General features: G+C 40.2%; 1 protein-coding gene across 5 annotated transcripts in view; it reads right to left on the bottom strand.

The window, feature by feature from the left end:
* LOC132815814 (partitioning defective 3 homolog) overlaps positions 1-15,290 on the bottom strand; it is an 810,799-nt gene that overhangs the window by 83,798 nt on the left and 711,711 nt on the right. For 4 of the 5 annotated variants that reach the window (XM_060825083.1, XM_060825081.1, XM_060825082.1 and 1 more), the window contains one exon: positions 14,214-14,477. The exons of the other annotated variant lie outside the window; for it this stretch is intronic. In XM_060825083.1, coding sequence (XP_060681066.1) covers positions 14,214-14,477 — 264 coding nt within the window. The remainder of the gene's footprint in view (positions 1-14,213; positions 14,478-15,290) is intronic. 5 annotated transcript variants of the gene reach the window in all.

Consider the following 15,290-nt stretch of genomic DNA (forward strand, 5'->3'; position numbering starts at 1 on the left):
AAGGGGGATGGTTTGATTCAGGGAGTGGTCTTGTCATTTTTGGAATTAAATCCACACTCTAACGTGCTAAAAATAAACAAAGCAGCAAAAACTACCATCTCCTTTAGCAAGAAAGTTCTGTCTGATTTTAATAGCCAAGGAGATGATCCTGCATCCGACACTTTTTTGAAAAAAAATTCATTTTTGATCTTGATTAAACTTTTTTGCCCTAAATATGTCAACTCACCATTAGTCCACTCACATGGAAGAGTATCATACCCTCATATCTTTTAGAACTTTAGTCCTTGCATTGAAATCTAGTTACGGTTTTGCTAACATCCCAGCGAATTAGAGAAAACTCCCTGCTTAGTCATCGTTCTTTGTTACCAGGACCTATATCTTAGTAGAATCATTTCAATCCTTAAAAGCTACAGAACATCACCAGACCTATTGGACAACAAACCAGCAAGCATGTGAAGGATAATTATACCATATTAACAATTGCACAATGACAATAGATATCCTAACATGCAATCCAAATCATGGTCCACATGATTCATATAGCTGTGGACATCAAGACGGAATGGTTTTGACAATATCCCCAAGGCTCACAGATACAGGTACAAACGGAGGGAGCATCGAGAGAGCTATGGTTCACCACACAGAAAAGTGAGTAGGGTTGGATTGAAAATATCAGCTATTAATGAGGATTTGAACTAAGACTGTCAAATTTGCCTAGCGTGTGGTAGGAGAATCGCCAGAAAGACAATTCATCAATTAAAATTCAAGGAAAGGAATGAAATTCAAAGCTTAGAAGCCTTTAGGCTGTCTTTAAAGCGAAACAGGAATGTTTTATTCTGTTATTTAAAATATAAGTTGCTTGCAACACTCTTGTTGGGTCAATGGTGTTTTTAATCAGGTTGTTAAAGTAAAAGTCTTCCATGTGAATTGTTGTATTATTCTTTCAGCCAGGAATTAGAAGTTCACAGAATCCCCACAGTGTGGAAACAGGCTATTTGGTTCTTTGGGTCCACACCGAACAGCATCCCATGCAGATCCATCCCCCTGTCCTTGCATTTCCCATGGCTAACCCACCTAGCCTGCACAGCCCTGAACACCATGAGCAATTTAGCATGGACAATCCGCTTATCCTGCACACCTCTGGACTGTGGAATGAAACTGGAGCACCTGATGGAAACACTGGAGAATCTGCAAACTCCGCATAGTCGTCTGAGGGTGGAATCGAACCCAGGTCCCTGGTGCCGTGAAGCTGCAGTGCTAACCACGGAGCCACTGTGCCATTCAATTTTTTTAAAAAAATTGGTTTCAGTCTTTATAGAGATTGTAACATTTGATGTGCTTACGAGAGATTGGAACAATGGGATTGAGTAAAAGTTCAACATTTTAAATACATAACAACGATCTTGTCTGAAGATTACAGCTTCTGCTTCACATTACACTTCCTGAACCATTAGCTCATTGCCTTTATTTCGGAATGTTTGATAGCAATTAGTACCAAAATAAACTGAATATATATACTCAACAGTGAACTTTATACGCACAGCAAGAAACAATTTAAATGAAAATTAGCAAGTTACAACAAGAATAATGCCCCATAAAACTTTAAGCAATAATTCAGAACATATTCAGAACAAATTAAGCAGGTAAGTGTGGTGGCAGATGTTAAAATGTTTGCACAATCAAAATGAAAGAAACCTATTTCTAAAAAAAGTTATGATTGCTCCAGATGGTTTGTTAGACTAATATAGCTGGAATAGTGCCTGCAACTAGGAGATCTCCATCTCACAAAGGTGCACTTTATGCGCAACAGAATTTTGGCTGTTTTTCTCCATTAACACAATAAGAATAGGGCAGCACAGTGGCTCAGCGTTTAGCACTACTGCCTTGCAGCGCAGGGACCCAGGTTCAATTCCAGCTTCGGGTGACTGTCTACGTGGAGTTTGCACATTCTCCCAGTGTCTGCGTGGGTTTCCTCTGGGTGCTCCGGTTTCCTCCCACAGTCCAAAGATGTGCAGGTCAGGTGGATTGGCCCAAGTTAAATTGCCCATAGTGATTGGTGCATGAGTAGGGGGAATAAATCTGTGTGGGTTACTCTTCAGAGGGTCGGTGTGGACTTGTTGGGCCGAAGGGTCTGTTTCTGCACTGTAGGGAATCTAATCTAAATCTAAAAAATAGGAGCAGACTGTTCAGCCCCTCAAGACTTCTCAACCATTCAGCAGGATAATTTTTGATCTGACATTCCTCACGTACACTTTCCGGTATTTTTCCATAAGTCTCAATTTCTCTACTGCTTAAGAATCTTGCTCTCCCTCAGCCTTGAATATACACTAGGACACTTCTCCCATGTTCCTCCTCATCTCAGTTTTAAATTGGCACCTCTTTATTCTGAGACAATGCCCTCTAGACCTAGAATCTTTCCATGAGGGGAAACATCCACTCAGATTTAGCCTGTCAAGCCTTTTCAGAATTAGATTAGATTAGATTAGATTACTTAGTGTGGAAACAGGCCCTTTGCCCAACAAGTCCACACTGACCCGCCGAAGCGCAACCCACCCATACCCATATATTTACCCCTTACCTAACAATACGGGCAATTTAGCATGGCCAATTCTATATGTTTTCATGAGATCACCTCTCAATCTTATAAATTCCAGAGAGCAGACTGGTTAGATTTTGTTCAGAGGACCAACCCGGTGAACCTGCTCTGAGATGCCTCCAAAGAAATGATATCTTTCCTTAAATAAGTAGACCAAAACTGCTCTCAGTACTCCAGATGTGGTCTCAGCTGCACCTTGCACAGTTGCAATAAGATTTCCCTCAATTTATACTCCAAGCCCCTTGAAATAAGGGCCGTCAGGTGTAGGGATTGCCATACTGCTGTCAGAAAGACAATTCCAGGAATCTGACCAAGCAACAATGAAGGAATGGCAACATATCTTCAAGTCACAGTGGTGTGCAGCTTGGAAAGGAACTTGCAAGTGGTGGTCCCATGCATCTGTGCTCCTTATTCTTCGAAGTGGTAGAGGTCACAAATTTGCGACTGAAAGAGCCTAGCTATACTATCACAGTGCGTCTTGTAGTCAGTCCAGTACTGCTGACACAGTGCACTGTGGTGAAGGGAGCAAATGTGGAATACAGTGATGGGGTGCCAATCATGCAGGTTGCTTTCTTCTGGATGGTGTCAAGCACCTTTGTGGGCGGCACGGTGGCACAGTGGTTAGCACTGCTGCCTCACAGCACCTGAGACCCGGGTTCAATTCCCGACTCAGGTGACTGACTGTGTGGAGTTTGCACGTTCTCCCCGTGTCTGCGTGGGTTTCCTCTGGGTGCTCCGGTTTCCTCCCACAGTCCAAAGATGTGCGGGTCAGGTGAATTGGCCATGCTAAATTGCCCGTAGTGTTAGGTAGGGATAAATGTAGGGGTATGGGTGGGTTTCGCTTCGGCGGGTCGGTGTGGACTTGTTGGGCCGAAGGGCCTGTTTCCACACTGTAAGTCTAATCTAATCTAATCTTGAATGTTGTTGAAGCAGCACACATGCAGGCAAACAGTGACTGTTCCATTACACAGCTGACATGTACACTGTAGATTCTTGACAGGGATTGGGAACATAGGAGGTGAGTTACTTGCCACAAAATTCCCAGCTTCTGACATGTCATGGTATTCATATGGCTGTCCCAGTTCAGTTTCTGGTCAATGATGATCCAAGGGATTTAGCAATAGTAATGCCAATGAAAATCAAAGGCCAACGGTTAGATTTTCTCTTGCTGGACATGATCATTTGTGCCATGTAAGTGCCAGGCAATGTTACTTTCCATCTTAGCCCAAGCTTGCATGTGATCCAGGTCTTGTTGCATACGGACAGGGACTGCTTCAGTATCTGAGGTGTTGCAAATGATGCTGAATATCATGCAATCATCAGCAAACGCCTCCGCTTCTAACCTGAAGATAGAGGGAAGGTCACAGAGTTCTACATATTACATAGTAACAGGCCCTTAGACCTACCATGTCTCTGCTGACCAACAAACACTAATCTACACTAATCTTATTTAACTGTACTTTGTCATAGAGTCATACAGATGTACAGCATGGAAACAGACCTTTCAGCCCAACTTGTCCATGAGGACCAGATATTCTAACCGAATCTCGTTCCATTTGCCAGTAGTTGGTCTATATCCCTCTAAACCCTTCCTATTCATATACCCATCCATGCCTTTTAAATACTGCACTTGTACCAGACTCCACCACTTCCTCTGACAGCTCATTCCATGCACGCATCAACCTGTGTGTGAAAAGTTGCCTTTTTGATCCCTTTTAAGCTTTCCCCTCTCACCTTAAACCTATGCCCTCTATTTTGGACTCCCCCACCCCAAGGAAAAGACTTTGTCTATTTACCTTATCCATGCCCCTCATGATTTTATAAACCTCTACATGGTCACTTCTCAGCTTCCGGCGTTCCAAGGAAGACAGCCCCAGTCTATTCTGCCTCTCCCCATACTCAAACCCTCCAAATCATGGCAACATCCTTGTAAATCATTTCTAAACCCTTTCAAGTTTCACAACATTCTTCATATAGCAGGGAGACGAGAATTGCATGTAAAATTCCAAAAGTGGCCCAACTAATGCTCTGTACAGCCACAACATGATCTCCCAACTCCTGTTTCAATGCACTGACCAATAAAAGCAAACATACCAAACGCCTTCTCAACTATCCTGCCGACGGCGAATTAGAATTCAGGAGCAAGGAAGTTTTGTTAACAATATGATAAAACAACTCCTTCAAATAAGTGGAGCTGCAGAACAAAAATTCAAAAATTCCATCGAAAAAATCAGAAACAAAATGACGACTTTTCGTTTTGCAAAACCAAAAAAAAATCACTACATCCTAACACAATCTTTTGGCTAGGCCACAGATTGAATACTGTGTGCAGTTACACTATGGGCCATTTTGTATTGCTGCAGGGATTCCTGCTGCTGCAGGAAATGTCTCAGGTATAAGGAGAGACTGGATAGGCTGGGTTTGTTTTCTTTGAAACAGGGGAGGCAGAGAGGGACATAGAAAATTATGAAAGGTATTGACAAGATTGCTCATGAGATTCACTTCCCCATGGTAGATGTATCTGATGCCAGAGGGCATAAGTTTAAGGTGTGGAGTGCTTTCCTTCGAGCAGAGGCTGAGGAGTGACCCAGGCAACATCCTGATAAATCTTCTCTGCACCGTCTCCGGCGCGATTATGTCCTTCCCATAATGTAGCAGTACACAGTGTTCAATCTGTGACCTAACCAAAAGATTGTCTAAGGATACAGTGCTTTTATTTTTTTGTTTTGCAAAACAAAACGTCATTTTGTTTATGATTTTTCGATGGAAGTTTAGAATTTTTGCTCAGCAGTTCCTCTTATTTGATGAAGTTGTTTTATAATGTTGTTAACAAAACTCCCTTGCTCCTACATTCTATATTCTGACTAATGAAGGCAAGCATCTCATATGCTTTCTTCACCAGCCTGTCAACCTGAGCTGACACCTTCAGGGATCTATGGACTTGTACAACAAGAGCCCTTTGTTTCTCACTCCCTAGGGACCTACCACCCATGGTCTATGTCTTTCTTTATTAGACTTCCCAAAATGCATCAGCTTGCACTTAGCAGAATTAAACTCTGTGATTGCACTGCCCAATTTACCAGCTAATCAATATCAGACCATAGCCTGAGACCATATTCCTTACTATCATGAACATCCCCAATTTTCATGTCATTTACAAAGTTACTAATAAAAGCTTCTACATTCCCATCCAAGTCATTAACTGACATGACAAACAGCAATGGTCCCAGCACTGAACCACTGTACACCACTGATCATATCCTTCCTGTTATAACAACAACCCTCCACTACCACTCCTTATTCAAATTTGTAAACCAATTTTGGATGCAGTTTGCCAACTTGTCTTGGATCCCATGAGCTCTTAATATTAGGACCAGCCTTCCATGTCGGACCTTCTAAAAGGCCTGCCCGAAGTCCATGTAAAGCACATCAAATAACTACCCTCATCAATATATTTAGTCAGCCTTTCAAAAAACTCAATTCAATCAGACAGATAGGATCTCCACAGACTACCCTGCACAGACTACCCTGGATCAATTCTGGACTTTACAAGTATTAATTAATCCTGTCCTTCAGAATATTTTCCAATAGTTTCCCAAACACTGATATCAGACAAACTGTTCTGTAATTACTTAGCCTCTCCTCATTGCCCTTTTTGAACAAAGGAATCATGTTAGTTATACTCCAGTCATCTGAAACATCACCTGTGGTCAAGATATTCACTCTGTCAGAGCCCCAGCAATCTCCTCCCTCTGCCTTACATAGCAGCTGGGTTTCTGTCTCATCGGGCCCAGAATATTCATGCCCGTTAAAGCATTTAATACCTTTTCCATATTAATTATAATGTGTTCCAGAATCTCACTAACCCAAATGAAATCTCCAGCTACAATGTCTTTCTCCTCTGTGAATGCAGGAGAAAAGTATTCATTTAAGACTTCAGCCAGACCATGGGCTCCATGCATAGGTTGTCTCATTGGTCTTTAATAGATCCCTATTACTTAATAGGTAACCTTCTTTTAATGTAATTATAAAAAGCCTTGGGACTTTTCTTCATAGCATCTGCCCAAGAAATTTTGTGGACCCTTTCTGACCTCCTAATTTGCTCTTTAAGCAACCTCCTACACGCTGTACTGTTGCAGGGCCTTCCCTGTCCTTAATTCACAATACCTGACATATGCTTTTTTTACAAAACCCTTGATATCCAGGGTTCCCTGACCTGTTACCCTTGACCTTCACTCTTAGAGGAACACACTGACCGTGAATTCTCACTATGCTCCTTTTAAATGACTCCCACTTTCCAAATGTCTGCTTGTGTAGCAGCTTCCAGTCTATTTTTGCAAGATCCTGTCTATGATACTGAAATTGGCTTTCTCCCAACGTAGACACCACTTATGCACTATCCTTATCCATTTCCGTAATAACTTCAAAGCTTACAGAGTTGTGGTCACTGTCCCTAAAATGCTCACTCATTAAAACTTCAACCACTTGACTGGTTTAATCCATAGGATGAGGTCTGGCACTGTCCCATTTGCAAAATACTGGCATCAAAAGCTCTCTTGGATGCACTTTAAAAGTTTCACCCCATCCTTTCACACTAAGGCAGTCACAGTTAATTCGAGGAAACTTGAAGTCCACTATTACCCTGTTTCTCTCACATGTTTCAGTGATTTGCCTACAAATGTGCTCCTCAATCCTGCATTTAATCTCAGCTGGAAATCACTTTTTTTTATTTCTGAGCTTTACTCATATGGCCTTATCTGAAGACCCTTCTAAGATGTCCTCTGTCATCACTGCCGTGATGACTTCCTTTATCAATAATGCAACTCCTCTACCTCTTTCCCTTTTACCCCGCCTAAAATTTCTATACCCTGACATGTTGAGCTGCCAGCCTTGTCCTTCCTTCAACCATGTCTCAGCAATTGCAATAATGTCAATGCTCTAAGAGTGTTTGCCTTACCAGTTAAGTGTCTTGCATTAAAAATATACAAATTAACTTTCCAGACCTCCTACATGCCTTATCAAGCATGTCTTCTCCAACTACTGGACTGTCCTAACTTTCCTTCCACATCTGATTGGGCCTTGCTCCTAACTTTACAGCTGTTATGTGCCCCATCCTCTGGCCAAATCAGTTTAAGACTTCCCCAAGTGATAAAGTGATTTAAGGGGGTTGAATCATGGACACTACTTTGAGAACTCCTGCTGTGATGTTGTGGGGTTCAGATGACTTGATTGCCAACTACCACAACCATCTTCCTTCATGCCAGGAAAGACTGCAACCAGCAGAAAGCTTTCCTTAAGTTCCTGTTGACTCCAATTTTGCTTGGGCTTCTTAATCTCATACTCTGTCCAATGCTACCTTGATGTTAAGAGCAGTCACTCTCGCTTTACCTCTGGAATTCAGCATTTTTGTCCATGAATGGAGAAAAACTGCAATCAGATCAAAGGTCAAGTGGGCCTGGTGGAACCCAAACTGAACATTAGGGAGTGAGCGTTCCTTTGCAAGTGCTGTCTAGTAGCGGTGTCATCAATCCCTTCCAACACTTTGCAGTTGGCTGAAAGTAGACAGTGGGGCAGTAATTGGCTGGGTTGTATTTGTTCTGCTTTATGTATCCAGGACACACCTGGGCAATCTTCCACTTTGTTGGGTAGATGCCAGTGTTGCAGCTGTACTGAAACAGCTTGGTAAAGGGCACAGCTAGTTCTGGAGCACAAGTCTTCAAATACTGATTGGAGCCATTACCTAGCTCACCTGTCTGGTGACTATTTAACTGCCAACTTCAAGATAAACGAAGCAAATTTGGAAACAACTAACCACTACCTCAACCCCTGTATGCACTTTGGTTTATCACCTAGAATTCTAAATGACAGACAAAAAAAAACTATTGCCATTAGCATTTCACCAGCAGCAACAGCAAGGGAAAAGGGTCAGAATATTAAATCCTTTCAAAAGCTTTGGTGCCAATAGTATCATTTCCCTGTTGGTGTCTGTCAATATTTGCAGACTAGTGGTCAAATCACTAATGCAACTTTTTTTTAAACAGAGGAGCACAATGGTCTTTCACTGATGTCATTAAAAGCTTTGTCCCTCAATTTATCCAACTCCCTCTGTGGAAGCATGGTTTCATGGTATATTGCATTACATCTTAATACAATATTATCATCTTAAAAGGTCTGTCATTTCCTATTTAATGCTGTAGTCAGGGCAGGCTCAAACACGGCCAGATGCACGTGCACGTCTGTGCCCATCTCGTAAGCAAAATAAATCTTCATTTGGGAAACAGGAAACCACATATATTGCGGTGCACAAAAAGCTGTGATGATGCATTTTCTGGAGTATATAGCTTAAGACCAGATGGTGACCACGCTTTCAGTTATAATGCTAGAGAGCAACACTGCACCTCCAAGGTCCATTTTTCTTTTAGGCAAGGGTGCACAGTTAACGATAATCACCTACTTTCAGGATTCAACAGCACCATCTCTCCATTTCCATCTCCACCCAAAGAACCCCAAGAATTTCTGATGGTGAATTTCATCACGTTCCTCTCTCAACTGTGTCTGTTGCATGGAACATGTCTGAATTGCAAACAACATGTGAAAAAAAAGCAATTGTGCTCTGAAGTATCTCTGTATTCTGTTGCTCAACATTGCTCATTTAAATGCGAATGTTACAACCATCACTGAGCCCTCAGCCTTGAAAAGCCATTTGAGAGCTTGTCTCCAGTGCCAAAGGGCCTTTAGCTGAAATTTATAGCAGCACCTAGCTTAACATATCATATCAAGACCTGTAATCGCATAGTACAAGGGGAACAATAAAGAAATTAACAATTAGGAATAAATGCTCAATTTCCAGAAACAGCTTATATCAAACTCATGTCAGTATTTGCCTACATTGTCCTTTAAGTACTGGAGACTGTGAATGGATTAAATGAATGAGTACATCTGAAGAAAGCAAAGATTTAAATTAACACTTTTGCATTAATTTTGACCAAGAAGGTTGACTAAATTTGATAAAGTATTAAGTTAAATACATGTTGATAGAAATAAAAAAAAACACTGATTGTGAAAGTCTTGAATCATAATAGATTACAACTTGGTCAGTTCCATTTGTTCTTTGAATTGCTGTGCTACACTACATGGAATTCAACAAGACTTTTAATAGGGTTCCAGTGATAACTGTCGCAGAAAGAATTCCGAGTTGAGTGTACTGGAAATCTGACTGTGTTTTCTTCTGTGCAATGCTACTGAAAGTATGCTACACAGCATGGTGCACATACACAGACAGCATTTCTAAGTCAATCTTCAGTACAAACAATAGCTGAGAGTGCTTTTTTGATTCTGGCCATATACAGTTAGCCCAATCCTTCACTTCCCTACTCTGCAACCCAAAACCACACATTCAACATCAATGTATGCCCCAAATAAATTATACACAAAACAAATTTGAAAAGCACAAACAAAAAAATAGACAAGTGCACATTGTGCTTTCTTTGATTTAAATTGAAACTTCATGCTCTTTTGCTTAATAGAGCACATTAAACAACTCCACCCAGATAAAATAGTCAAAATCTTTTTACATTAATTATTAAAGCTAGGTACAATATACTTCATGTAGTGTGTCCTCAGTTATTAAAGATTGTTATGCCATGCCGAAAGAAGACAAAGAGACAAACTTTTCCAAAAGAACTGCCTGCTGCACAACAGTTTTAAATTAAAATGTTTTGCATTCCGTACTTCATCCCAACACACACAGCATATACAGAATAAGTCTGACACAGGAATGCTGTGCACTTTTAACACGTCTCGAAACCCCATGGAACTTCACTACCAGCTATTATCATAAATGTCATTTTCAAGTGAAGGGTTTGAAATGACCTTTTAATGGAAAAAAAGCCCTGGCTTTATCAGAGCTGACTTCTACCAAAAAACAGATGGGGCATGAAAGGAAAATGACATTGGAACTAATCCAACTGTTAGCACTGTTTACAGAGACTCATTTCAGAGGTATACTACTGTGCAACACTGTTCCAAGGCACGGAAATGTCACACAATATCAGCTCATACTGCATGGTTTGAACATATATAAACATTTCTTTTAAATTTCAGAAAATAACAATGCAATTCAAAATCAGACAAATATTTTATCAACTGTTTAGGATCACTTCAAAACTCTTTTTTTGGGATAAACATTGATAAAAATGTTGAGTAAGTCAAAATATATCATGCTTCAACTTTGCTTCTAGAGAGAGGGTTTTGCGACATGAAATCGAAAGCACAGTAGCAAATAAGATTTTAAAACATTGACCATCAGAGGACATGGGACTGGATAGAACAAGACAAGACAATTTTGGATTATCTGAGTAGCTGCACTTCCACAGAATTCTCAGACCCCTTGGTTCAGTTATTTAGGTTATGCCACAATTGTTGTCTTCAATTCACCGTTCTGGTCCTTTTCTTGTTAATTAAAAATGTGCCCTACACCACAACCCCTTACACTTTGCCAAATACAATGGCAGTACTTCAATTAATTGGCAATCCAATTTTGAAAGCAGAGGTTACAGAGGTCACTGAATAGTTAATATGATATAGACTTGTGTCTGCTAAGTCAATTGCTGGGAGGCTAGAGGGAACAAAACATAAAGGGTTAAAAAAAAAATTGATCACCCATTCCAGAAATTGAGTTTATAGTGTTGTTGTTCAAAGTGACTTCAAGTAGCAAATATAATGTTGTCAAGATATTACATATAGATAACAGAAACGTGTGTTAGTGTTGGCACTTATGCAGTGCAGTAAAGTACACTTAAACATCTGCAAAATTCGTGAATTCTTCCTGTCAGCTCTTGATCTATATTAATAACAGAAAGGCAGAGTGGCCAAACTTGTAGAATTGTCCGAAAGTAAGTCTTATACATTTTAGATTTATCAGATCTGGCTGATGCAACCTCCTTGTGGAGGTTTCTCATCATTCAGACAAAATTCACTTTGCCTTGACACATGGTCTTACTGCACTTGCAATTTCTGGATCAAACCAATGGATTAACTGCAAGCTGCATATTGAAAACACTGCAAAATTAGTGCCCCACGTAAGAAACTGCTAGTCTTGTGACCACTTTCCTAGTTACAGTAAAGCTGAGCAAGGATTATTTACAAGATGCTGACATCAATAGCACTTATAGCCTACTATTCCTGGGTGGGTCCACACCTACATCCTGTCTCATGACCTTGGATAGGAAGTGGACTTCCTTGTTACCATCTCCTGTACATTCTTCCTCTCTAATCACAGACAAAAGCAAGAGCACTTCAAAGATTATTTTCCTTTTCGAAAAGGGAAGAGTCATTAGCATTGCAAACTAATGGCTCTACTTTAGAATCTCATATAATTTCCAAATAGAGTCAGGCATACATACTTGACAGGGTGGTGAGAGGGAAAGCTTCCAACTTCAATTAGAAAGTTAACTGCCAAACTTAAAAACTCACTTCTGCTTAGTGACTATCGCATGAAGTTAAAAAAGCATCATAAAATCACCCAAATACAATAAAACACGATCTTACGTTAGATCAACTAGTTTCTAAGTGTAATATGAAATTGCATCCAACAGAAAACAGCCCTGTAATTATGTTATAATATCAATAAAATACATGCATTTCTGCAAACTTATGATTAGTAGCTTAACTTTTTAATAGCTTTGGGCGCATCACAATAGCCATTAAAAGCTGGGAGAGTTGTGTCAAACATAAAGCTTTTTGCCCTTTCTTGTGAATCAGATACAATATTGCAGCATGTGAGATTGTACTATTGCATTAAGACAGTAGGAAGGAGATACACCATTTGATCTATTTGATTTTGACCACTGAAATGTCTTCTATGGTCCACTTGTGGCATTTAATAATTTCTTAAATAACGCAAGAGCTTTTCTCTCCAATACCTTTCTATCTTTCTGATTGCTATATGTAAATCACTTTTTGATGCTACCCAAAATATATTTTTCTAGTTTCAACCTAGACTCCCTTGAGTCACTCTCCATTTAAGTCTCAAAACACATTCTGAATTAACCCTTTCAATTCCTTGGCCCATGCCTAGAGCCCTGTTTTCCACACCAACTCCAGTACATGAATTACAGAGCCCTTTACAATTTGACCACAACATCCTCAGTTTTGGCTAATTATTCTCATGGTCACGTATTTCTGTTATGAATTCTAATTTTTGATTTCTAGGTAAGATTTATGTATTAGTTTGTCACAGTGAGATCTAGATAATCACAATCAAGATTCCACAAAATGCAGAAATGAGCACTGACTTAAGGACATTCATATTAGTTGAAAGCTTTACTGCTTGAAAATTATCTAAATTTGAGTAAATCCAAGCATTTCAGATGGACAAGTCTATTATAAATTAAAAAGAGAACTGTTTCTTCTGTAATGAGTTTGAGTTCCTCCCATTCAAGGCGCCTGGTGGCTAGCTGCAACTGAGTTCACACTGGAGAAATATATACTTCCAACTTGCTGCTGTTCAATGCAGTATAAAACATAGAAGATAGAACAATACAGTGTAGAACAGGCCCTTCGGCCCTCAATGTCGCACCAACCTGTGAACTAATCTAAGTCCATCCTCCTACTCTATCCCATCATCATTCATGTGCTTATCCCAGGATTGTTTAAATCTCCATACTGTTGCTGAGTTAACTACATTGGCAGGCAGGGCATTCCAAGCCCTTACCACTCTCTGAGTAAGAACCTGCCTTTGACATCTGTCTTAAATCTATCACCCCTCAATTTGTAGCTATGCCCCCTCATACAAACTGACAGCATCAACCTAGGGAAAAGACTCTCACTGTCTACCCTATCTAATCCTCTGATCATCTTGTACGTCTCTATCAAATTCCCTCTTAGCTTTCATTTATCCAAAGAGAACAGACTCAAGTCTCTCCGCCTTTCCTCCAGACCTGGCAACATCCTTGTAAATCTACTCTGCACCTTTTCCAATGCTTTCACATCCTTTCTGTAATGGGGCGACCAAAACTGTACACACTTTTTACATTATATATGTGGTAGTGGTGTAACCAAAATATATTTGCGCCTGAAGCAAAAGTAACTTACTGCGTTTTGTTTCCCCCATCCCAACACTCAAAGGCATTGGCTATGACATACCTCCCTTCTAAAGCCAAATAAACAAGGACATTTGATTTGGGCTGCAATAGGGACCCTAACACTGGAGTAAATCAATACTTAGGAAGGAGGAGTGGATAAAGTTAGATACAATTTTAAAAACTGCCAAACTGTAACAATGAACAGGCTGAGGGTAAGATTTGAGTGATACATCACTAAAAATGCTGTTTTCCAACTTGCTGTTAATTAAGCTTTGACTTTGATGTGCGCTAAAGTAGAAGTTAGTGAAATATTTTGTGTTAAAGAAAGGACTATGGAAAAGTACGACCAGTGTACACGTCCCATGCAAGATCTTCAACTTTAGCTCTGACATGGCGGGATCAATCTGGATTAAATTCTGGATCAATCTTCTGACAGAATTTTCTTTTCCTAGATGATGAGCCTTTCAGAAAGCAAGCACATGCCGCAAGAAGGCTGTCAAATTAAACTGCAAGCGTAAAATACATCAGATTACCTTTCCACAGATGGAATATTTCCATTTCTTGATTTATTCACTTGAGCATACACCGCTTCCATTGGTTGTGCTTCTTCTCTTGCACTCTGCGGTCTAGTATTTAAAATCAGGTTGTGCCCGCTGTTTAAAGAAGATTCACACCAACTCATGCCAGCATATGTTGGGTCATCGTCAGATCCATAGGCTCTATTCAAATCTTGTGGATCTGCATAGTCTCGTTCCCGGGCCTGCCGCTCCCGAATTTCACGGTGTTTTGCCTGAATTCTGTAAAATTCATGAACATCAAGTCATCTTGTGACAAAGAGGTCTCCACAAATGTAAGTTAGACTGAAGCACCATGCTCAAAGTGTCAAGAGCTCAATTTTTAAAAAAAAAATTAGTCACAAATAATGTTGAGGTAAACTGACAGTAGAATTCCTCATTTTAATTTGGAGGATCCGGGTCCAAACTCCAGTCTCAACATAAATGGAACTCGGTTATAATCTGAGAGAGGCTTTCTCTGTTCCTTGGCCAGACAGAAATACTTCCCGATGCCAGACACCTTCCTCACATGAAAAATAAAAATCACCAACCTGGTGTGGGTGCTTTTCCCACCAGCATAATACATTTACCAATGACACCATTCTGTCATCGCGCAAGTTAGAAGCTGTGAAAAATCAAAATGTGCATGTTCGGAGGTGAAAGATGATGATGCAGTGCAACTGAGGGATGTTTATATATTTTTTAAAAACAATGATAGATAGGAAACGTTGGCTCTAATACGATGCACAAGTAGTCATTTGTATAATTTATACCCTTCACATTCCAGAGGTTGCACTATGTCATGGATGCAAAACAATCTTTTAACACATCATTCTGACCGTTAGACAGATTAATCTCAGGAATTTAGAAGTTGCTGCAGTCACTTGGAGTTGGCTATTTAGATCACCTTCTCATAGGGCCAGGCATTATTAGTAGCTAATCAACACAATCCTGCACTACTCTCCAGGCTAATCATGAGCGGGGCCATGGGAGATCTTCTAGTGGTTAAAAATAACACCTTTAGTATCAATGTCAATCCTGAAAGGGCATGCAAAT

Source organism: Hemiscyllium ocellatum, chromosome 5, assembly GCF_020745735.1.
Source record: "Hemiscyllium ocellatum isolate sHemOce1 chromosome 5, sHemOce1.pat.X.cur, whole genome shotgun sequence".
Lineage (NCBI taxonomy): Eukaryota > Metazoa > Chordata > Chondrichthyes > Orectolobiformes > Hemiscylliidae > Hemiscyllium > Hemiscyllium ocellatum.